General features: G+C 39.5%; 2 protein-coding genes across 4 annotated transcripts; one reads left to right on the top strand and one right to left on the bottom strand.

The window, feature by feature from the left end:
* The first annotated feature begins 4,428 nt into the window (after nucleotides 1-4,428).
* On the top strand, nucleotides 4,429-5,680 carry LOC131011576 (protein translation factor SUI1 homolog 1). 3 transcript variants are annotated; one of them, XM_057939345.1, is made up of 2 exons: nucleotides 4,429-4,745; nucleotides 5,138-5,680. In XM_057939345.1, exon 2 carries the CDS (start codon nucleotides 5,185-5,187, stop codon nucleotides 5,521-5,523), a length of 339 nt encoding a protein of 112 aa, XP_057795328.1. In that variant the 5' UTR covers nucleotides 4,429-4,745; nucleotides 5,138-5,184; the 3' UTR covers nucleotides 5,524-5,680. The 3 variants fall into 3 exon arrangements, with proteins under 3 accessions (XP_057795328.1, XP_057795327.1, XP_057795326.1); XM_057939344.1 differs by having other exon boundaries at nucleotides 4,591-4,745; nucleotides 5,135-5,680; XM_057939343.1 differs by having other exon boundaries at nucleotides 4,683-4,857; nucleotides 5,135-5,680.
* Nucleotides 5,681-8,051: 2,371 nt separating this feature from the next.
* On the bottom strand, nucleotides 8,052-8,796 carry LOC131008135 (uncharacterized). The gene is made up of 3 exons (XM_057935030.1): nucleotides 8,558-8,796; nucleotides 8,361-8,490; nucleotides 8,052-8,276 (listed from the first exon to the last, which is right to left on the bottom strand). Exons 1-3 carry the CDS (start codon nucleotides 8,794-8,796, stop codon nucleotides 8,052-8,054), a joined length of 594 nt encoding a protein of 197 aa, XP_057791013.1.
* Between the last annotated feature and the right edge of the window lie 15,337 nt (nucleotides 8,797-24,133).

The raw sequence follows: 24,133 nt of genomic DNA, 5'->3' as shown, positions 1-24,133 counted from the left end.
GACCCATTCTACGAATTCCTTTTAGTTTTGATGAATATGATCGTTTGGAACGTTCGTGGTTTAACGGACGAATCTAAACGCTTACTTAAGGAGTGATGTCGCTCATTCTCTCCTTTGGTGCTTGATATTATTAAGCCTAAGTCTAGATTTAATAATATCCAGAAGAGTTTTTGGACTTCTTTAAATATATGATGCCTCGTCATCAGAACTGCAGGTTGCCGCAGTATTCCAATATTTGGGTTCTGGCTCATCTTTCGGTGGGCACTAATGTTGTCTTTTCATCTCCTCAGACGGTTATGGTGGATTGTTTGTGGCAAAATTTCTCTTTTCGGGCTGCGGTGATTCATGGTTCGAACGATCAGGTCCAATGTCGTGTGCTTTGGCATGACCTTCTGAATTTGATTAATGGAAATACGATTTTTATTAGGGATTTCAATGCGGTTAAAGGAGCTAGCGAGAGAATTAACAGTGTTCGGCCTTCCCGTAGTTGTTATCAGGATTTCTATGAGTTTATTGCTGCTATTGGGATCCTGGAGTCTGCCACTTCTGGTTTGCAGTACACTTGGTCGGGTCGTCGTTTTCTCCCCCGCCACATTGAGTCTGTTTTAGACAGAGCTCTTTTCTCCTCGGGTTTTGCCAGCTCTTGGGATTCCATCAACACTCATGTTCTTCCTCGCTTATAATCTGATCATTCGCCTCTGATGTTTCAATGTCGTTTGGCTTCTTTGTCTGGAAAGCGTTTCTTCAGGTTTCTTAACATGTAGGTTTTGCATCCGGACTTTCATGGCATGGTGGCACCTTCTTGGAACGAGGATGTTGTTGTTACTTGCCCTATCTACCGTGTGATGTTTAAATTGCGCCGTCTCTGTGGGGCTTTGCGTATTTGAACAAAATTGTTTTCGGTCATGTGGATACGACTATTCAAGATAGTCAGCGTTCTCTTTCGGATGTCTAGACTCACATCTCTACTTCGGGATACACGGATGATCTTTTTGATGAAGAAGTTGCTTTGCAAGCTTCCCTCAATGTTCTTCTTTCTAGGAAGAATAGTCTGCTTCAGTTGAAAAGTCGGGCTAATTGGCTAGTGGATGGAGATCGTAATTCGAACTTCTTCCATAATATGATTAAATTTCGTGGCAGGGCTAATCCTATTGGCCATCTGAAAATTGGTAATGAGGTGGTCTATGATCGTTCGGTTCTTGAGGAACACATCACTGATTTCTTCTCTAATCTTTTTACTGAAGATCGGCAGTGTAGTGTTGATTTGGCGGAGTTGGAGGCCGCTATTGATCCTTGGGTCACGGATGAGAAGAATGTCTGTCTCACGCGTATTCCTGAAGAGGAGAAAATTACCGCCTCTGTTTTTGGCATGGATGCTTCTTGGGGCGATTTTTTCAGAGTGGTTGGTCTATTATTAAGGGAGATGTGGTTACTGCGGTTCATGTTTTTTTCTTGAATTCTTATCTTTCGGCTGGTTGTAATGTTAACAGCTTGATTCTTATCCCTAAGAAGGAGTCGGTGGAGACTGTTACGGACCTTCAGCCTATTATTTTGTCAATTTTTTTCTTCAAGATCATCTCGAAGATTCTCGCTTCTCCGCCCAGTTTCGTGGCTTCGGAAGGGGTTTTCCCTAATCAGTTTGGCTTCATCAGTGGCAGATCTATTTATGATTGTATTGTGCTAGGATCTGAGGGTTTTTAATTGTATGAACAGATCTGGTCGTGGTTCCAATATGGCCTGCAAAATTGATATTCGTAAAGCTTTTTGATACGATAAGTTGGGACTTTATTCTTCAGGTTCTTAAGGGGAACCGTTTTCATGAAGTTTTTATCAGTTGGATTTCTATTATTTCAGCTCGGCGAGGATTTCGATTCTCTACAATGGGAAGCTCTCCGGTTATTTTGCTTGTTCTAGAGAGGTTCGTCAGGACGATCCTCTTTCCCATATTTTATTTGGTATTGCTGAGGATGTGCTTAGTCACGTTTTCTTGAATTGTGTGCAGTCGTGACATCTTGAGCCTATGAGTTTCTGCAGATCTGCTCACTTTCCTACTCATCTCCTTTATGCTGATGATATCTTGATTTTTTGTAAGGCCTCGTTGAAGAATCCGCGCAAAATTAAGGAGATTCTGGATTATTATGGGGGTCTTTCTGGGCAAGTTTGTAGCCTTGAGAAATCCTATGTTTTCTTTGCTAAAGGGGTCTCGATCCCTATGAAGCGGAATGTAACTCGGGAGCTTGGTTTCACTGTGGGTTGATTACCGGTTACTTATTTGGGTATTCCTATTTTCACTGGTAGATTTCGGGCTACATACTTCATAGCTACTTATGATCAGATTATTCAAAAGTTTTTTCGGTGGAAGGGTTTGCAGCTTTCTATGGCTGGTAGACTTTGCTTGATTAGATCGGTGATTCAAAGCTCGGTCATTCACTCGATGATGATTTATCGATGGCCTAAGTCTCTTATTTACGACTTGGATAAAAAATGTCGTAATTTTCTTTGGACTGGTATGATTGACAAACGTCCTACTTGTCCAGTTAGTTGGTCTCGCGTTTGTGCTATTCGTGCTAAGAAAAGTCTCGGTCTTCGTTCTTTTTCTCTAATAACAAGAGTTTTTTTATTAAACTTGCCTGGAAGATGATTAAGGGGTCTGACTTTGCTTTCTCCATTCTGTGGACCCGATACTTGGATCGGTTTGGTCATGCCAAGTCTTCCTTGGCTTCTTCCCCGGTCTGGACTAGTGTTCGTGATAATGTGGCTCAGCTGGTGGATGAGTCGTATTCTTATATCGGGTCCAGTTCCAGTACTTACTTCTGGAAAGACGAATGGCTTGGTTATAAATTAGTGGATATGCTTAATATTCCTCACTTTATGCATGAGTTTTTGAATAATTATGTGCAGGACTATTACTTTGATGGTGTGTGGCATTTTTCTGAGGATTTTTTTATTCAGTTCCCAGATGTTGTTTATGATATTCTGTTTTTGCCTGTTGGGGAGGATTGTGATTCTCATTTTTGGAAGCATTCTGTTCGTGGAGATGTCACTTCGGCTCTAGCCTATTTAGTAGCTGCCATAGCTTTCCTAAAGTGCGCTGGGGAGATTAGCTTTGGAAAAGCTTCATTCCGATTTGTCGTTCTATTCTCTGTTGGTGCATCATTTAGTCGCGCCTTCCGACTATTGATGTCCTCATTCGTCGTGGAATGATGGGTCCGAATCGGTGTTCTCTTTGTGGGATGGCTAGTGAATCTATTTCCCATATCTTTTGGGGTTGTGCTGCCACTAAGCCACTTTGGAGTGAGTTTCTGGCTTGGTTTCGGAAAGAGGATTATGTTTCCAGTCCTGATATTCATTGCTTACTTGTTTTGGCTTGGAATGCTAATTTTAGTTCCTAAATTGGTACGTTCTGGAAGGCTGGAATTATCACTCTTTTATGGAAGATTTGGGATTGTCGCAACCAGGTTATCTTCAATGACGCTTCTTTTGAGCCTAGATCTATGATTCATTTTAATGTTGCCATGAGCCAACCAGGCCCGACGGTTTGGCCCGGAACCGGCCTGGGAGTCAACGGTTCCGGCCCGGACCGTTTACCATGGGCTGATTTCAGAACTAGATCGCTAAACTGGAAGGGCCGGTTAAGGTTTATGAAATCCAGACCCTTGGCCCGTCGGTTCGGCCCGGAACTGCCGGTTCTGGCGCGGCAGCCTAGGCAGTAGGCCGGCAGGCATAGGCTGCACGAGTAGCCCTTGACTGGCAGGGCTATTGGGCACGGAGGGCGAGGCGACCCGCCGGTTTTGGGCGGTGAACCGGCGGTTTCGGCTGAAAATTATTATTATTATTATTATTATTATTATTATTATTATTATTATGGTAAATTGCATGAAATTACCTCACTTTATACCAAATTCCGGTTTTTTGACAAACTTTTTAATTGTAGCAAGAAATTGAACGACGTTTCAATTTATTGCAATTGGCATCTCTGGTCTTTTTCCGGCCAAGTGAATTTGGGGGTTTTAATTACGTGTCATTATTAGCTGATATGGCTAATGACATGTAATTACTTTAAACTTGTGGACTGGGTTACGTGGAATTATAGACGACGTCCTCTGGGATGGGAGGGAAACAAGAGAGGAAATGACGTCGTCTGCGATGAAATTTACATTTTGTAACTTAACTACAAATACAAAAATACAATATCAATCATTTTTTATTTATAATGTACTATCTTAACTTAAACTATCTCATCATATTTTAACATGTCTTTGAAATAATATCTTAAAATATAATTTATGCATATACATATTAATATCAAATTAGTCCCTTTCCTGATCTAATTTATGATGCATTGTCCTACCTAATTGATTTTATAAGTTTATGTCAACCGATCATATTATAACTTAATTGTAAAATTATGAGCAATTAAACAAAATCGAGTATAGCGCGTAACAACGACAGCGAAAATCATTATGAAAATATATTTTTGTTCCCCACGATTCCGAAATTCCCAAAATGCAACACCTTTGTGCCCGAGTCCGTGTGCGTTGAACCTACGCTAAACTCGTCAATCCAATCCTGTCCATTCAAATGGTTAACCATAGTTAGATCTAACCTTTAACCATAGTTCACTTTTTTTTTTCTTTTTCTTTTATTGTGTGGCTACGCACCGCCTCTATTTCCTCTATAAATTGACATAACCAACCCCATTTCTTCATACTTCCAATTATCGAAAGCATCTCCCAATTCGTAAGGTATGCTTCTGTCCTGTTATTCCTTCCAATACTAAAGTTTCATTTTCCTAGTTTTTATCTTTGGATCGTAACATTCATGCGTTTATGCTGTTTTCGTTATTTGTGATCTGTGGTAAAGTTTCCATCTTTGGTTGCTGATATGAGTTTTGTGCTCGTGGAAAATTATTGAGATTCGTAGACGATTTTTCAATTCGTTAATTTGATTCAGATTTTTCTGTTGTGGATTTGCGAAGGTCTGAATTAGGTTTTGTTCTTGAAATTGTACCGATCCATGATCTTCAAATTGGACGTGATCACGCTTTCTTTTTTCGGTTCCTTCAGTTTGATCTTGGAAGTCAAAATTAGGGTTTTTCATTTATTGAAATTGATCTTAATTTGGTGATTGACAGCAGGAAAGGCGATCGAATCCCGGTTAGAAAGTAAAAATCCAACAAGGTTGATGGTTGAGGTAGACATTCAAATTCCATCTGCTTTTGATCCTTTTGCTGAGGCCAAGGAGTCGGGCGGCGCGGGGACTAAGGAATATGTGCATATACGCATCCAGCAGAGGAATGGGAAGAAAAGCTTGACGACTGTGCAGGGGCTGAGGAAGGAGTTCAGCTACGAGAAGATTCTGAAAGATCTGAAGAAGGAGTTTTGCTGCAACGGCAACGTGGTCCAGGACAAGGAGCTGGGCAAGGTGATTCAGCTGCAGGGCGATCAGCGCAAGAATGTCTCCCAGTTCTTGATCTCTGCTGGCCTAGTCAAGAAGGATCAGATCAAGATTCATGGTTTCTGAGCCTTAGCTGCCTGCTTATGTTTTATGGTGTTTTTTGTTATACTATTTGTTTTGCTACCTTCCCTTTCCCTTTGATGATCATCATCTATGGGGTGTTTGGTAAGTTGTGGGTGTGTTTGGGATTATCGTAATAATAGTTGTGCTACTTATTTATTAACTTCCAAGATTTTGTTTGTCAGATCCTACTTAGCCACACTCAATTATTTATCTCAGCCATCAAATCAAACAAAGGGGTTATTGCTGGTTTGTCAATTTTTTATTTATAATATGATTTTATAATTTGATCAAAAAATACACTAAATTTTAATTTAATCTTAATTATAATATTATTTTATAATTTTAAAAGGAAAAAATACATAAAGTTTTGAATTCTAATATATTTATATTATTTATTCGATCAAATTCATTTATATTATTTACTCGTAATTCATTGTATATATATAATATATTTATTTCACTATGTATTTATGATTATTTATATCATTATTCATTATGGATGTATTGATATTTATTGTAATTTCGTATTAAATTGTCATGTAAAAATTATTGTTAACTGATTGATTTATTTAAAATAAAAATTAAGTTAGATAATTAATTATTTTATATTTTATTAATATATTACATATATAATAAGTATTTATCTATTTAAATGAAATTATAAAATATTAGCTTTAAGATATAATTTAGTTGCATGTAATAGGAACTAGAGGTAAGCTAATATATAGAATTAGCCATTTTTCTATAATAAATTTAAAAATTAGTTTTAAAAATTTGCCAATTTTTATGTAAAGTATAAATTTATTCTTGACATTAAAAACTTTAAAATTAACCAAGTTTTTCTCCATCTCTCAATTTTCTCAATTCTCTCTCTCTACAAAAAAATCGGAGATTACCGGCGGCGTTTTGCCGTCGGTAATGGTGAGACGGCCGCCGGAAATTAAACTACCGGCGGCACATGCCGCCGGTAATATTCACCGGACGGCGACGGTGATATCACCGGAGATTATTGTCGTTACCGGCGATAAAATGCCGCCACTAATTGTCGGCGGCAAAATGTCGCCGTTAATTTTTTTTGTAATTTAATTAATTAATTAATTAATTAATTATTTATTTATTTATTTATAAGTTAGACGAACTTCCCAGTCGGTCACCCATCTTAGTTGTGCTCTAAGTCAAGCACGCTTAACTTTGAAGTTCCTTTCGAATGGTCACCAGTACAGAACACTCGTATTATTAATATATATAGTACATATTAATTCATTTAAAGTCTAATTTAATATACAAAATCATATATATATATTCATAACCTTATAATATATCGAGATGGTATCGATGAGATGCTGTTAATTACGGATCGAACTCGTTTTTGTCTTTATTTTTATGTCGCAAAAGTATTTATTTATTAATTTATTATTATTATTATTATATAATTTTTTTTAATCAATATAGTTTATATACACCATTAGTATTTTATCATGATAATTGTATTTTGAATTTATTTCAATACGTCCTTATTTTTATAAAAAACAAGGAGATAATTTGTTATAAGATAAGTAATTTGAATTTATTTCCATTCGTCGTTATTTTGAATTTATTACTTTGTTACGAAGTAATTGTAATATTGTTTGAAAACATGAAATTAATAGTTGCTCAACATAACATAAATGTAAAAAGAAAGTGCAAGTGTAATTTTGTTCCTAAACATAGTTCAAACAAATAGTTCCAAAACATGAATTAATTAAATAGTCCAAAACATGAAATTAATAGTTCCAAAACATAAAGTGCTGCTCAAGGTAGCTGACCCGATCGCCTCATGAACTCCTCGAATTGATCCATACGCTGCTGGAGGGCCTCACGTTCTGCTCGAGAAGCCTCTCGTTCGGCCTCACGTGCTGCTTGTTCGGCCTGAAGGCGCTCTTCCAGCGTGGAGATCCGTGTCTCATACAGCTGCTGAGACATCATGGAAGTGCCTGTGCTTTGAGAAGACCCCCTACTAACCTGGCTCCTACCGGCACTTCCAGTGCCGTAGAGCCGGGACCTGTCGGGCCGTACGACCTCCAAGTAGATCTCAGCCAGCCGGTCCTCTTGGTTAGTCTCAACAGCAATGTGACGAATCTCCGCCTAATTCAGACATAACAATTGAAAATTGTATTAAAATAAATGCATTTCACTATGAATTACTAATATTTGATTAAACTTAAATGCTTACATCAATTAACTCATCCCTCTGTGACAGAAAACTTCCATCCTCGTGCATGTGGAGGCGGAGGAATGTGCTATAGTTCTATGCAGTCGGGGGGAGTCCAGTCTCCAAGCTCTGTCCATGCATGCATGTAAGATAAATAAGTTATTATTTGCGATATTATATATATATATATATATATATATATATATATATATACTTATGAATTTATTTGATAATTACTAACCAGACTCTGCTGCAGGACACGAGTAGACCGAGACCCTCCCACGTGTCTGCTGATCCCTGTACCGGGTCCATCGGGCTCAGACATTCGGTTCGCACGTGCTCACTCGGAAACGGCCTGAACAGCCTCCTGACTCCAGTATGCCTGAAGTCCTGTCCAGAATTCGGCAGACATCCAGAGGGGTCTATCCATCTCCCGACCTTCATCGGTACTAGCCCTGAGCTTCCTCTTGTAGTCGCTCATCATGTCACTGTACCTCTTGCTGGCTTTCTGTTCCCACATGCCCCTGACCTCAAGCTCGTCCTCAGGCGACCAAGCAAACTCTTTCTGTTGAAAGAAATAGTTAATTTAATATATAACATTTTACAATAGATAATGATAAATTTATATGCACTATAAATTCAATCATACCTGTAATTCGGCATAGTACGCCTCCTTCACATCCGGGGGAGTCAACTTCCAAGTGTACCCGCCTGGGTTATCCACCCTCTTAAATGATTTAGTGCAGGCTTTGGCCAGGCCCACTGGCTCCATCAAAGCACTGTGTAAAACTAATTTAAGGATTTGTTTGCTATACGAAAAATAATGATTTAAATTAAAATACTTACCCATTAGGCATCCTCTGAAAGACAATCCTCCCCTGTGCTTCCCTAGGCGTGTTGGCCCTGATGGTGACAGCTGGAGGGGCGCTGGGCCTTCTAGCCCGTGAACTACTAGACGCCTGGGGGGTCTCAGGAGTCCCAGAAATCCTTGTACCGGACCCATCAGATGTGTCATCAGTCGGCTGCTCATCTCGATCAGACCGACCAGATCGACCAAACGAAAATATACTTCTACGGCGAGACATGTTACCTGTTTCAAAATGATTTATATAAGCATTGACACACATAAAATATCATGAATTACTTGAATCTAACGAAATTTCGACAGCATAACCCCCCCACTATCCCTCAACCAAACAAACAAATACATTGTCAAATACTGGGTACAAACAAATACATTATCAAATACTAGGTACAAACAAATACATTATCAATATGTTCCCTAACCAACACTACTGTCAAGATTTCTGTAACCTTCACAAAGCCCAACTGCTCTATTTGATTCAAGATTTCTGTCCCCGATCTCTGTTCTGGTGCATACACATTGCAAGTCTTATTCTTCAAGAATGATGTTCTATTTCTTCTAAACACATGGTTACGAGGTAAGAACTTCCGATGACAGTCAAACCACGATTGTTTTCCACTCTTCGTTAGAGTGAAAGCTTCTGTATTCTCCATACAATGTGGACATGTCAATCTCCCAGCTGTACCCCACCCAGACAACATAGCGTACGCTGGAAAATCACTGATAGTCCAAATAAGAGCTGCCCGCATGTGAAAATTTTGCTTCACAGATACGTCGTAAGTGTTCGCACCTACGTCCCACAAATATTTCAACTCTTGTATCAGTGGCTGCAAGAATACGTCCAACTTCATCTTTGGATTAGATGGCCCATGTACGAGAACTGTGAGGAACATGAATTGTTCTTTCATGCACAGCCATGGAGGCAAGTTATATGGTGTGACAATGACCGGCCAAGAAGAATATTGACGTCCTGATTGTGCAAATGGGGCAAAACCATCTGTAGATAGACCTAATCTCACATTTCTGGTCTCTTGAGCAAATTCAGGATAAACTGAATTCAAGTGTTTCCAAGCCGGAGAGTCTGCCGGGTGGCGCATAACCCCATCGTCTGTTGAAGTCGCATGCCAACGCATATTCTCGGCTGTTGCTGCAGATGCAAACAACCTCTGCAGTCGGGGCGTCAAAGGAAAGTAGTGCATCTGTTTGGCGGGCACCTGTTTCTTTCGACGACTTCCAGATGCACGCAAATTCTCCTTATATCGTGATTGGTCACAGAACATACAACTATGTAGCTCACTAGTTTCCCCCCAATACAACATACAATTATTAACACAACAATCGATCTTTTCCACGGGCAAACCCAAACCGCGCAGATTTCTCTTCGTACTATAGAAGTCTTCTGGACAGTTGTTATCCTTCGGTAAAGCATTTTGAAACATCGAAGACAACTGATTGTAAGTTCTCTCTGACATGTGACTTTCAGCCTTTATGCTCATGAATTGAGTCATCCAGGATAACTATGAGTAAGTGTCACAGCCTGGGTACAATGGATTATTGGCCGCGTTCAACATGTTGTAAATCTATTGAGCATCAGGATTGGACGGCTCCTCCAGATTTGACACATCTTGATAATTACTAGATCCAGCATGATCATGCACCATCCTTTCGTAGTTATTGTATGATCCATCATCCTCATCCATTACTTGGTAATTACTAGGTCCAGCATGTTCTGTCGCCATACACATCGGTGCTTCCCCGTGATAAACCCAAGTTGTGTAATTGTGGACAAATCCACGCCTAGTAACATATTTTCTGACTGTAGGTACAGATAAAAAGGCTTCATTCTTACACTTCTTACACGGGCACCTAATGTTACCTACTCCATCTGTATACGCCGTTTGATTTATCGCATAATCAAGGAAACTCTCCAACCCCGTTTCAAATGCAGAACGATCATTGTATCTCGCATACATCCACATGCGATTATCACTCATTCTTGCAAAATTCTAATTGAAAAAAATAAATAAAATATCATAAATTACTTGAATCAAACGAAATTTCGACAGCATAACCCCACTATCCTAACTACCAAGTGCTCGACTCTACCAGCAGCTAGAGTGACCATAGTCGCCCTAATTTACTAAGCCTATACTAGGTCTACCCGGCCCCCAATGTCGAAGCAATAATACAATACATATAAAGCAATAAAAAATAAAGTTTGAAATTTAAAACAATCATTTGTTGGGAGAAGATCCTTAAGAAATAATCAATTTCTATCCCAAAGGGAGAAGATCCTTAAGAAATTGATTAAATCTATCCCACAATATATAATATCATATCATTTCATGATAAACACATACTAGCATACTTAAAATTCAATTAATCATACTTCATTTAACAAAATTATTTAACATAAATAAATCTCTAACAAATTCATACTTCAAATTAATCATGCTTTATAATTAATCAAACTCCAACAAATTATTAATTAGATTGTAAAAACAAATTTAAATATAATTTAACTAATCTAATTAATCATACTTCAAATACTATAAATTAATTAAAATTAATCTAATTAATATTAATTTTAATCTAACAAAATAATTAATAAATAAATCAAATAACGAGAACGAAAGCGTACGGTAGTGGTCGGCGGCGGAGCGGTGGCGATGGCGGTGTCGGCAGCGGCGCAGCGTCGTTCAACTACTTAAATGTTAAAGAAATAAATAAAATGTGAAAGTGAGAGATAAAGAGAAAGAGAGAGAAATAATACCTGCAGGGGTGGTTGGCCGGCGGTGGTGGACTGACGGCGGCGGCGGCTGGGGGTCGGCGAGGCGGCGAGGAGGCGCGGCAGGGAGAAGGGTTTGAGGGGTCTGCGTGACTGTGAAAGAAAAGGGGATCTGAATTCATCATTTTAATTACAGAATTACCGGCGGCATTTTACCGCCGCTAATTATCGGCGGCAATGCCGCCGATAATCTACAGAGTTTTAAAAATTAAAGGTAAATTAAATTAATTTGAAAATACCGGCGGCGAGCCGCCTCTAATTACCGGTAGTGACAATGCCGCCGGTAATGCCGCTGGTAATTAGCGGCGGCGACAATGTCGCCGATAATACCGCCGTTAAACAAAAAAACCGACCCGCCTTCTTTCGCCGTCGTTGGGCCGCCGGTAATTACCGGCGGGAATTTTGCCGGTAATCCTCAGTTTTTTTGTAGTGTTTCTTCACAACCGTGGTCAACGGTTTCGAACTGAAATTAGAACCGTGGCTCCACAGTTCGGTTTCGGTTTCAATTTTTCCGAACTGACGGTTCACGGTTCCGAACCGTGGAACCGTCAATTTTTTTATTTTTTTTTATTTTTAAATTTAAGCTATATTTTGAAGTGTTGTATGAAATATAAATAATGCTGAACCATTTATTTAGGTTATAAATGGTTGACATTTAGTATAAGAATCAAATGTGGGGATGAGAAATGAGGATTAACCATTTTATTTAGGTTGTCAATGGTTGAAGTTTAGTAAAAATTCGATGTGGGAATCATGTGCATTGAAAAATCATAAGTTCATGTGCTTCTTTTATATCCTTTACTTTTATCTATCTCAAATTCTTATTCTCACATCGAATTTATAGTAAACTCCAACTCTTTACCATCTAAATAAAATGGTCAACTCACATTCCCACATCTAATTCATACTAAATCTCAATCATTTACAACTTAAATAAATAGTTTAACATTGTGTACATTTTATAAACTTCAAATCAACACTTTAAAACATAAAATAAAAATTAAAAAAAAAAAAAAAAAAATGGTTCCATATTTTGGAACCGTGAACCGCCGGTTTGGAACTGAAATCGGAACCGCCGGTTCATGGTTCAAACCGAAACCGTGAGAGGACTTTCACGGTTCGATTTTGGTTCTGAATTTTGAAACCATGGAGGCCACGGTTTCGGTTCCGGTGGCCACCTCTATTGTGATCTCATCTCTTCTGCTCGCTGCAGCGATGATATCTGCAATTAGATTCAACTCGAGAAATCGTTACTCTGATGCAGCAATGATATCTGCAATCAGATGATATCTAGTGCGCATTGCAGTATTAATTTAATTCGAGAAATTCGATTCAACTTTTTTTAATTTTAGTTTGATTGAAAAGTGAATTTATGCTATGGCATTTGAATTTGCTTCTTCGATTTAATTAGCTAACTTTAGTAATTAGCATGTAAGTTCAGCTCACCTAACTTTTTTCATTAGATGACGTCCAAAGATAGCTAACTTTTTTCATTACTAATTTATTATTATGGATTTATACTTTATACTTTTTTAATTAGATCATGTAACTTTGTACAAATGTGATGAAAATATAATTAGATATGGTTATTGAATTCACAATTTAATATTCTTGAATTCACAATTAGGTGTATAAATTCACAACTTAATTTTTTTAAATTCACAACCAAATATATGAATTCACAACTAAAACTAGAATTTACGACCAGCTCGATGAATTCACAACTGAATCATTAGTGTTGATTGTGAATTCAAGTTTAAAAGCTCAAATTCACAACTAGTTATTTTAGTTGTGAATTCGAGTTTTAAAACTAGAATTCACAACAAATAGCTATTCAGTTGTGAATTCGAGTTTTTAAAATTTGAATTCACAACTAAAATTAGTGCTAGTTGTGAATTCGACTTGGTTGTAAATTCGTGGATAATTTTTAAAATTTTTATGTAAAAGATAAAATGATCGCCAATTTCTAAATTTACTATTCCAAAGTGACTATTTTTAAAATCCACTCTAAGAACTATGTTAAAAAGTATATAATACTATATATTATTTACATATGTGAAATAAATATGAAACATAATTTTTTTGAACTATATATGTCAAATATAGATGTATATTCATCAAATATATATGTCATATATAGTATATTGTGAGATGAAAAGAAAATTAAAAATATTTAATGTTAAATTTGAATATTATTTTACTAAATTATGTCACAATTATGATTAAATTGAAACTTAGTTTATTTTCTGATTAAGTTATAAGGTCATGTTATAATTGTGATTCTAATTATGAAGTTATATTATAAACTGAAAAATTGACAAATTATGAGTATTTTTCGACAATAATTCCTCAAATAAATATTTAAATCTTTGAGCGAGTGCTTTCAGTCGTCAAACTACATACTCCCTCCGTCTCATTTGTATTGGCCCCCTTGTCATTTTGGGCTGTCCCAATTGTATTGGCCCCTTTCTTAAAATAGTAAAAATAAGGACTCGTAAGTGGATAAAAGTAAAACACTTCACTTACTTAACTCATAAATAAAGATTTTCTTAATTTTCGTGCCCAAAAATAAAGAGCCAATATAAATGAGACAGAAGGAGTACTAGATAGGTACGAGATGAGTGAGTAATTTTATTCTTTTTACTCGTATGAAAAATTGAGAAAATGTAGAAAGAGACCTTTGTAGTAGTCAAAACTCAAAATACCATATTAGGATAAGGAGGGCGACAAATTTATTCTCCAACGAAATGTAAAAAATTGTACTCTTAAGATGCGTTTTATATGATTGTAATTTTATCATGAAAAATTAAGGGATAAATAAATTTCACTATTTAAATTCTTTCTTTCTTTTTCCTTATTTTCTACAGAATAGAATTTGATCCTTCCTTTTCACTTACAGATGATGGATAATATTATCACACAAAAAATGGAGGGATGCTATTATTCCACCTTTGTTGTGAAAATGAAGGGTCAAATTTTATTTTGTAGGAAATGAGGAAAAAGAAGGGAATGATTTAAAGAGTGAAATTTTATTTATCCCTATTTTTTTATGATAAATCTACGACCAAAGAAAACACACCCTTATAAATAAGTAAAAATCTGTAATGATGCTAACGATAAAATAGAGAATTTTACATCATTTTTGTTGGAAATTGGTTGTGAGTAACCAATATTTGATAATTTTTCGAGTACCGAAAATATTTAATTTAGCAGAATTAAATGGGACAGGATCGATCTACGTTCCGAGTAGATGATCGTAGTATATTTATTTGCTCAAAACCGATTTCCGGTGAGTGAGAAATAATTGCTTAAAGTTGGGTACTTGAAACATGGAGTCGTGGGAAAAGACAAACATTAAATAAGATTTAATGTTTATCCCACATCGGGATGTGGATCACATTTATTACAGTGTAAAAGCTATTACATAACAGGATGTAATAAAACTGTGTGCACACGTGACGGGTTGCAAAGCCCACACGCGCGCGCCGCCGCCGCCGCCCGCCCGGCCCCGGCCCCGTCGCCCGGCGCCCGGCCCCGGCCCCCAGCGTCCGGCACGCACACGAAGCCCGCTAGGGCTTGGCCTGGGAGGACCCTTGGTCTCCCAGGAAGCTTCCCACGTAACTGCAGAGCTGTTACCTCTGTAACTGCTGTCGGAGGAGTCATGGCAGATTCAAACAGCAGGGCTGTTACACCTGTAACTCCCGACACCATTTGAATACCATCAATGGTATTAATCCAGCAGGCTCCCCCTATTGATGTGGACAGTGCCTATAAATAGGACAGCCTCCATGCATCATCACATACCTGAAAACAAGCTTTTACACTTTTACTCTGCTGCATTCTGCATTGTTAAATTATGTTCTCGCCTCGTTCCAGTTCGCCGGAGCTCGTTGGTCTGCGGTGCTGCTACCTACGAGACGAAGCCGTTTCATCTTTGGGGACGACACGCCTAACCGAGAGCACTACCGGGGTGTATCTCGTCTTGCGGACAGAGGACCCTCCTCGACTCGACTGTCTTACTGGTTTCATTTTAATTGTAATTTCAATTCAGTTTTCACCTTTGTAATCTCATTTCCTACATTTCTGTTTCATTGTAACTACGCCCGCAAGCTTATATTCCAACAATCGCAAGACGAGATAAGCTTGCAACGTGGGAGTTTTTTGAACTTGTAATTGAACTTAAAACTTTCGAAACTTAAACACCTTTGCTGGAGATGTCGACCGGTCCTGCGAACTCCACCGAGGCTGCCAACGCTGCTTCTGCCGCCGCCTCTGCCGCGGCCGCATCAACCGTGGCACCCGCCACCTCTGCCGCTGCTGCCTCCACTTTTAGTGGTGGCTCTTTTGGTGGTTCAACACCACTTCCGTTCATGTTTGGTGCTAACCAAACAACTTTTGGAGGAGAAAGTTCCACGCAAGGAACGGTTGGCCAAACCTCGTTTGGGTCAACATTTGGTTCCACTTCGAGTGGTTCCATGGGGTCCATGTTTGGACAGAACGTTGGGGCCTTCGGGACCAACATGATGGGCTATGGCCACATGGTGGGGTCGGTGCCAACCCAACCCCCAAGGGTGAACGCAACCGCCGACAAGCCACCGAAGTTCTTTGGCTCCGACTACAAGAGTTGGCGTCAAAAGATGTTCTTCTACCTCACGACGTTGGGGTATGCGGGATACTTGACGGACAACGAACCGCCCACACCGGCGGAGAACGAGACGAGCTTCACCGTTCGTGCAGCCTATGATGCGTGGTATAATGGCGATTTCCTTTGTAAAAATTTCCTTCTAGGTGGTCTAGGGGATAGTTTGTAAAAAGTATATGTTGATGTAAAGACCTCCAAAATGTTGTGGGAGGCACTAGACAAAAAATATAAGCTAAATGATGCTAGCACTAAGAATACTTGTATAACCAGGTACATGGAGTACAAGATGGTGGACTCGAGGCCCGTCATCGACCAAGTGCAAGAATTCCAACTTATCTTGCACGACGTACTCGCCGAGGGACATGTGGTCTCCGACTCATTCACCGTGGTGGCGGTGATTGACAAGTTGCCCCCAAGTTGGAAGGACTTCAAGACCTACCTCAAACACAAACGAAAGGGGATGACGTTTGAGGACTTGATCGTGAGGCTTCGCATCGAATGCGAGGAAAGGAGGATCGATGGCAAGGGGAAGGGCCAAGTTGAGGCCAAAGCTAACTTGTTGGAGCGTGGTGGCCCATCCAACTCCAACAAACATGGGCGTCCTAATCCCAAGGACAAAGGCAAAGGCAAAGCCAAAGCTCCTGCCCGCAAGTTCGAAGGGGATTGCTACAACTGTGGCAAACCGGGCCACTTGGCGAAAGACTGTCGCAAGCCCAAGAAGAAGAAGGCGAAGCAAGATGCCAACGTCGTCGAGAAGGACTTCGACGATTGGAACGAGGAAGACTTAGCGGCGGTTATCACCGAGGAAGTCAACCTTGTTGAGAACCAAGGTGCTTGGTTCATTGACACGGGCGCAACCGTGCACGTGTGCTCCGACAAGAGGCGCTTCTCTACCTACAAAGCTGTTGAAGGGAGAAAGCTAAGCATGGGTAACCAAGCGTCGTCGGAAGTTGCCGGAATGGGTGATGTGGTGCTCAAGCTTTCATCCGGCACGGAGATAACCTTGAAGGATGTGCTGCATGTCCCGGACATCCGCAAGAATCTCATCTTGGGGTCCATACTAGTTAATAAGGGCTTTAGACTAGTTTTTGAGTCCGAGAAAGTTGTTGTAACCAAGTTTGGAAAGTACCTTGGTAGGGGTTTTCTCACCAATGGACTTTTCAAGCTTAATGTTCAGCCTGTCAAGCGTGTAACTGGCAAGCCTATCAATGAAAATGCTACTACTTCCTCTTACTTGGTTGAGTGTTGTGATTTATGGCATTATAGATTAGGACATGTGAATCTAAATGCGATAAAAAGATTAGTAAATATGGATTTACTAAAAATAAACGAGTTTAACACTCAAAACAAATGTCAAGTTTGTGTTGAAGCAAAAATGACAAAGTCTCCGTTTCATTCTGTTGAAAGGAGCACTAAACCTTTAGAACTAATCCACACCGACGTGTGTGATCTAAAGTTTGTGCAAACACGAGGTGGTAAGAAGTACTTTATCACTTTTATTGATGATTGCACAAGGTCTTGCTATCTTTATCTTCTAAGAAGTAAAGATGAGGCTATTGAAGCTTTCAAGAACTTCAAAACAGAAGCCGAGAATCAACTTGGTAGTCGAATTAAGATGGTTCGAAGTGATAGGGGAGGAGAATATGTTGCTCCATTTGAAGAATTATGCAACGCTAGTGGTATAATACATCAAACAACTGCTCCATATTCACCTCAATCTAATGGTGTTGCTGAACGCAAGAATCGAACTCTTAAGGAGTGATGAATGCCATGTTGATTAGTTCTGGGTTACCCCAGAACATGTGGGGGGAGGCTGTTCTATCAGCCAACTATATCCTTAATAAAATACCGCTCAAGGGAAGGGACGTCACTCCCTATGAGTTGTGGAAAGGCAGAAAGCCCTCATACAAATACCTTAAAGTGTGGGGGTGTTTAGCCAAGGTACAAGTGCCTCCACCCAAACAAGTTACAATCGGTCCTAAAACAATTGATTGTATCTTTATTGGGTATGCACTAAACAGCAATGCACATCATTTTTTGGTTCACAAATCAGACATTCCAACAATGACTGTAGGAATGACGATGGAATCAAATAACGCTGTCTACTTTGAGAATATCTTTCCTTGTAAAGACAAGGGAAAAGAAGAAGCTAGTACAAGCAACGATACTAGAGAAGAAGCTACTAGTTCTGAACCTGTTGAGACAGTGCCCGAATCGCGAAAGCGACCAGGCCCTGACCTTGAAGTGTCAGAACCAAGACGTAGTAAACGAGGCAGGATTGCCAAGGACTTTGGTCCAGAATATATCGCCTTCATGCTAGATGAAGAACCTTCATCTATCAAAGTGGCGTTCTCTAGACCAGACGGACTACTCTGGAGGGAAGCAGTCCAGAGTGAAATTGATTCAATCATGCAAAACCACACTTGGGTGTTGGTTGATTTACCTGAAGGTTGTAAACCTTTAGGATGTAAATGGATCCTAAAAAGGAAATATAAAGCTGATGGATCAATAGACAAGTATAAGGCGCGCTTAGTCGTTAAAGGATTTAAGCAGCGTGAGGGGTACGATTTTTTCGATACCTATTCACCAGTGACGAGGATTACATCCATTCGAGTTCTTCTCGCGATTGCTGCTCTGCACAATCTTGAGATTCATCAAATGGACGTCAAAACTGCGTTCTTAAACAGTGATCTGGAAGAAGAAGTCTATATGGAGCAACCTGAAGGGTTTGTAGTACCTGGACAAGAGAAAAAGGTATGCAAACTAGTAAAGTCTCTTTATGGACTAAAACAAGCGCCGCTGCAATGGCACTTGAAATTTGACAATGTCATGTTGTCAAATGGTTTCAAAATCAACGAATGTGACAAATGTGTCTACATCAAGAACACCAATAACGGGTACGTTATGGTGTGTCTCTATGTAGACGACATGTTGATTATGGGAAGCAACAATCGTATCATTGTTGATACGAAGAACATGTTAAAAAGGAATTTTGACATGAAAGACATGGGGTTAGCTGACGTGATCCTTGGAATGAAAATTCTCAGGACCACTGATGGAATAACTTTGACACAATCTCATTACATTGAGAAAGTGCTCAAAAGGTTTAATGCGTTTGACAAATCGCCTGTAAAAACCCCATTAGAACTCAACGTTCACATGAAGAAGAACATGGGTGAACCTGTCGCACAAGAAGAATATGCAAGGATCATTGGGTGCCTTATGTATATTACAAATTGCACTCGACCTGATCTTGCATGCCCAGTGAACAAATTGAGTCGCTATACAAGCAATCCAAGTAAAGAACATTGGAAAGCACTTGAGAGAGTTTTGAGATACTTAAAGTATACTCTAAACTTTGGAATACACTACACGAGATACCCCCAGTACTTGAAGGGTACTGTGATGCCAACTGGATATCCAACGCGAAAGACTCGTTATCAACGAGTGGTTACGTGTTCACTATAGGGGGAAGAGCAATCTCGTGGAGGTCTACAAAACAGACATGTATTGCTAGATCCACCATGGAATCGGAATTCATCGCTTTAGACAAAGCAGGTGAAGAAGCCGAATGGCTACGAAACTTTTTGGAAGATATTCCATGTTGGTCAAAACCCGTGCCGCCCGTCATGATAAACTGCGACAACCAAGCAGCTATTGGGAGGGCGAAAAGTGGGTTGTACAATGGTAAGTCTCGACACATACGTCGACGACATAATACCGTAAGACATTTGATCGAAAGTGGAGTTATCTCAATTGACTACATAAAGTCAATAGATAATTTGGCCGATCCGCTCACTAAAGCTTTGAATCGAGATCAAATGTATAAATTGCTAGAGGGAATGGGTGTAAAATCCACAAAATAAGGATGATTATAGTGGTAACCCAACCATGATGACTGGAGATCCCAAGAACGTGGTTCAATGGGAAAACTAAGCTATAAGATTCCAAGTAGAACACTCAACTACTTGCATTCCCTAGAGAGCAACTGAGTGTTGAAACCTGCTCAGTGGTAAGGTTAAGTCTTTGACTTTTAATGATTCCTAAACACCTCAGGGAGGTTGAGTATAGCAGGATACTCGGGAAAGAATCACCTATATAAGTGAGATGTGGGGGCCGCATCGACCTAACACTTATGAATCCAAAGAGCTGTCCAAGGCCCGCAAAGGACAAAAAAACGTGAGAACGAAATGAGGTTGAGGCGTTAGTGTGTTAATACTGTTGTCTCGGTATACATGAAGGAGAAATGGTTCAAAGACATCAAGTTCTACCAATTCACCAGTATATCCGATAGTATTAACTAAGGATGGTTCAAGGCCGCAAACCACCTATTCTAATGCACTAAGGTCTCTTGAGAACAGAGCTTGTGTCTGCATTTGCATTTGGCTATTTCCACTCATGTGGGGGATTGTTGGAAATTAGTTGTGAGTAACCAATATTTGATAATTTTCGAGTACCGAAAACATTTAATTTAGCAGAATTAAATGGGACAGGATCGATCTACGTTCCGAGTAGATGATCGTAGTATATTTATTTGCTCAAAACCGATTTTCGGTGAGTGAGAAATAATTGCTTAAAGTTGGGTACTTGAAACATGGAGTCGTGGGAAAAGACAAGCATTAAATAAGATTTAATGTTTATCCCACATCGGGATGTGGATCACATTTATTACAGTATAAAAGCTATTACATAACAGGATGTAATAAAACTGTGTGCACACGTGACGGGTTGCAAAGCCCACACGCGCGCGCCGCCGCCCGCCCGACCCCGTCGCCCGACGCCCGGCGCCCGGCCCCGTCGCCCGTCGCCCGGCCCCGGCCCTCGGCGCCCGGCCCCGTCACACGACGCGCGGCCGTGGACTTGGACTTGGATCTTGGCAATTGGTCTTTGGGTGGTCTTTGGGCTGGCCTTTGGGCCTACCCTAGGCCCACATCGACCTTTATCTTTTTGGACCAACAAAAACTTGGTTCGAAGGGTACGAGGCCCCGGTTGGGCCTACGCGCACGCACACGAAGCCCGCTAGGGCTTGGCCCGGGAGGACCCTTGGTCTCCCAGGAAGCTTCCCACGTAACTGCAGAGCTGTTACCTCTGTAACTGCTGTCGGAGGAGTCATGGCAGATTCAAACAGCAGGGCTGTTACCATCAATGGTATTAATCCAGCAGGCTCCCCCTATTGATGTGGACTGTGCCTATAAATAGGACAGCCTCCATGCATCATCACATACCTGAAAACAAGCTTTTACACTTTTACAGCCTCCATGCATTCTGCATTGTTAAGTTCTGTTCTCGCCTTACTCTGCTGCATTCTGCATTGTTAAGTTCTGTTCTCGCCTCGTTCCAGTTCGCCGGAGCTCGTTGGTCTGCGGTGCTACTAACTACGAGACAAAGCCGTTTCATCTTTGGGGACGACACGCCTAACCGAGAGCACTACCGGGGCGTATCTCGTCTTGCGGACAGAGGACCCTCCTCGACTCGGCTGTCTTACTGGTTTCATTTTAATTGTAATTTCAATTCAGTTTTCACCTTTGTAATCTCATTTCCTACATTTCTGTTTCATTGTAACTACGCCCGCAAGCTTATATTCCAACATTTTTATTATAGAAATTTGAGATAAAGATATATATTTGGATAACATATATTTTCAAATATCAGCGAAGAATGTATATTAGTATATACTTAAAGGTTACATTTTTTTAAGAGTAAATATATAAAACTATCCACTTTCATATTGTAAAGATAAAAATTGTCCATTAAGATAAAAATAATAAAAACTGTCCACTTTTTGATTGAAAAGATAAAAATACCCTTAACATTAAAAACATAAAAATTAACCATTTTTCTCTCATTCTCTCTCTCCTCTTTCTCTCTCTACGCATTCTCCCTGCTTTCCCATTCTCTTCTCTCTCTCATCTCTCTGTCCACTCTCAATTTCACCAGCCAACCGAGCGACGATCCAGCGCGGCGGCGGTTGTGGGAGGCTTCGGGGAGGGTCAGGCGGTGGTGATTATTAGTCAAGGGGTTGAAGAAGACGCGGCAATTGGAGGTGCCCCACGCTTCAGTCGGAGATCCGACGATGAAGCATCGCGGGATCGCCGGAGAATTCTCGGACCCTACCTTCGTCGCTGATATATCGGAGCTGAGGAGTCCATCGCCGGACTGTTAGAAGACGAGAGAGATCTAGCTGGAATCAGTAGTTGCCGCGCCGTCGATCTACCGATCTCCGCCTCTGCAAGCTCTGATATGAGGAGGAGTCGATGAGTTCACAGGAAGCCGACGATCGACCCCTGAAACCCTATCGCCGCCGCCTGAAACCCTAATTTCTGAGGAGACGCCGCAGATCTGGCTCTCTCTCTTTCTCATGCTCGATGAGTGTGAAGAATCTGGTCGACATTTCAGTCGCCCTCTTCGCTGATGGAGATAAGTTTTCCGAGAATTGAAGAGTCATTTTGTTTTTCGTAGAGGAGCAATTGTTGGTTGCTGTTTGGATGATCTGATTGGATTCTGTCTTCAACTCTTTCCATTGAAGAATTGGGGCGGCTTGACTTGGCTTGTCTCTACTTTGTATGTACATGCGTGGATCTCATGGTGTAGATGGCCTTTTGCTTATATTATTCCTTTGGATTTACTACAGTTTCACAGATTTTCTTTTTTCCAGTTTCCAAAATAGTTTGTGGTATTGTTAAAAATAACAAGTGTAGGCTGACGATTTCTCTTGAGAATTCTGTTTCATTTCATTGATAGATGCAACTCTGAGCATTTTAGATGATAAGATAAAAGTATCTGCCAAAATAGATGGGCAAATTGTTTGTGTATTTCAGTACCCCATAGAATGCCTCTAAAAAAAATAGCATAGAATGATCTCATCTGGTAAATGGTGGTAGAGTTGTCCGCCATAAGCTGTGTGCGGTGGTTTTGGTTGTTGGAAAATTTAGGAGTCCATGGCCGGAAGAGATTTTGATTGTATTGTATCGATAATTAATTAATATATTTAACTGATATTTTGAGAGTGTATAAATCGATTGAAAGATAAAGAGATTTTCGACAATTGATTAAAGTTCTTGAATTCACAACTAGATCTATGAATTCACAACTTAAATGTTCTTGAATTCACAACCAACTCGATGAATTCACAACTTAATGTTCTTGAATTCACGATCATATCTATGAATTCACAACCAAAATAAATTCTAGTTTTAGTCGTGAATTCAAACTTTAAACATTCAAATTCACAACTACTTGAATTCACAAACAAAATAAATTCTGGTTGTGAATTAAATTCTGGTTGTGAATTCGACTGATTGTGAATTCACAACCAACATAAATCTGGTTGTGAATTTAATTTTGGTTGTGAATTCGACTGGTTGTGAATTCACAACCAATAAATCTGGTTGTGAATTTAATTTTGGTTGTGAATTCGGCTAGTTGTGAATTCACAACGAAAAAATTTTGGCTGTGAATTAAATTTAGGTTGTGAATTCGCAACCAAAAAATTCTGATTGTGAATTCGATTGTGAATTCACAACCAAAAACGTTTGGTTGTGAATTCACACTGGTTGTGAATTACGAGATTTTTTAAAGGGTTGATGTAAAGTGGACATTTTTTTAATTTTTAATGTGAAGGGTATTTTGGTAACAGTGGACATTTTTTATGTTTTTTATTTTAGTGGACATTTTTTATCTTTACAATATGAAAGTGACCATTTTAAAAATTCACTCTTTTTTTAATCATAAGAATTTTTTCCTCGAATGTTGATAGACATTTTCAATCATTTTCCCTTGAATTATATTAAACACGTCAGAGATGGAATCACAAAATGAACGATAAACTAGAACTGCTACATTTGCTTCTTTCCTTTCATCTTTTGTTTCGATGTCACGTACTCTCTCCTTCCGTCCATATATTATTATCATTTTTATCGTTTGTTCGTCTACAATATTCTTCTCACTTTCATTTACAATAGTAGAATTTATATTACATTTCATTTTTTAACCTTAATTTCTTCACTTTATAGTGGAAGTCTAAACTTCATTCACAAAAATATTTACTATATATTAACTATTAATCACTTTTTTTTAAAAATTTATGCAATCAATAAAGTGGTAATGATATTGATCTTGTGAACGAAA

The sequence above is a fragment of the Salvia miltiorrhiza genome, chromosome 2 (assembly GCF_028751815.1).
Source record: "Salvia miltiorrhiza cultivar Shanhuang (shh) chromosome 2, IMPLAD_Smil_shh, whole genome shotgun sequence".
In the NCBI taxonomy this organism is placed as follows: domain Eukaryota; kingdom Viridiplantae; phylum Streptophyta; class Magnoliopsida; order Lamiales; family Lamiaceae; genus Salvia; species Salvia miltiorrhiza.
The sequence above is the reverse complement of the archived record's forward strand: the minus strand, read 5'-3'. Positions and strand labels throughout refer to the sequence as shown.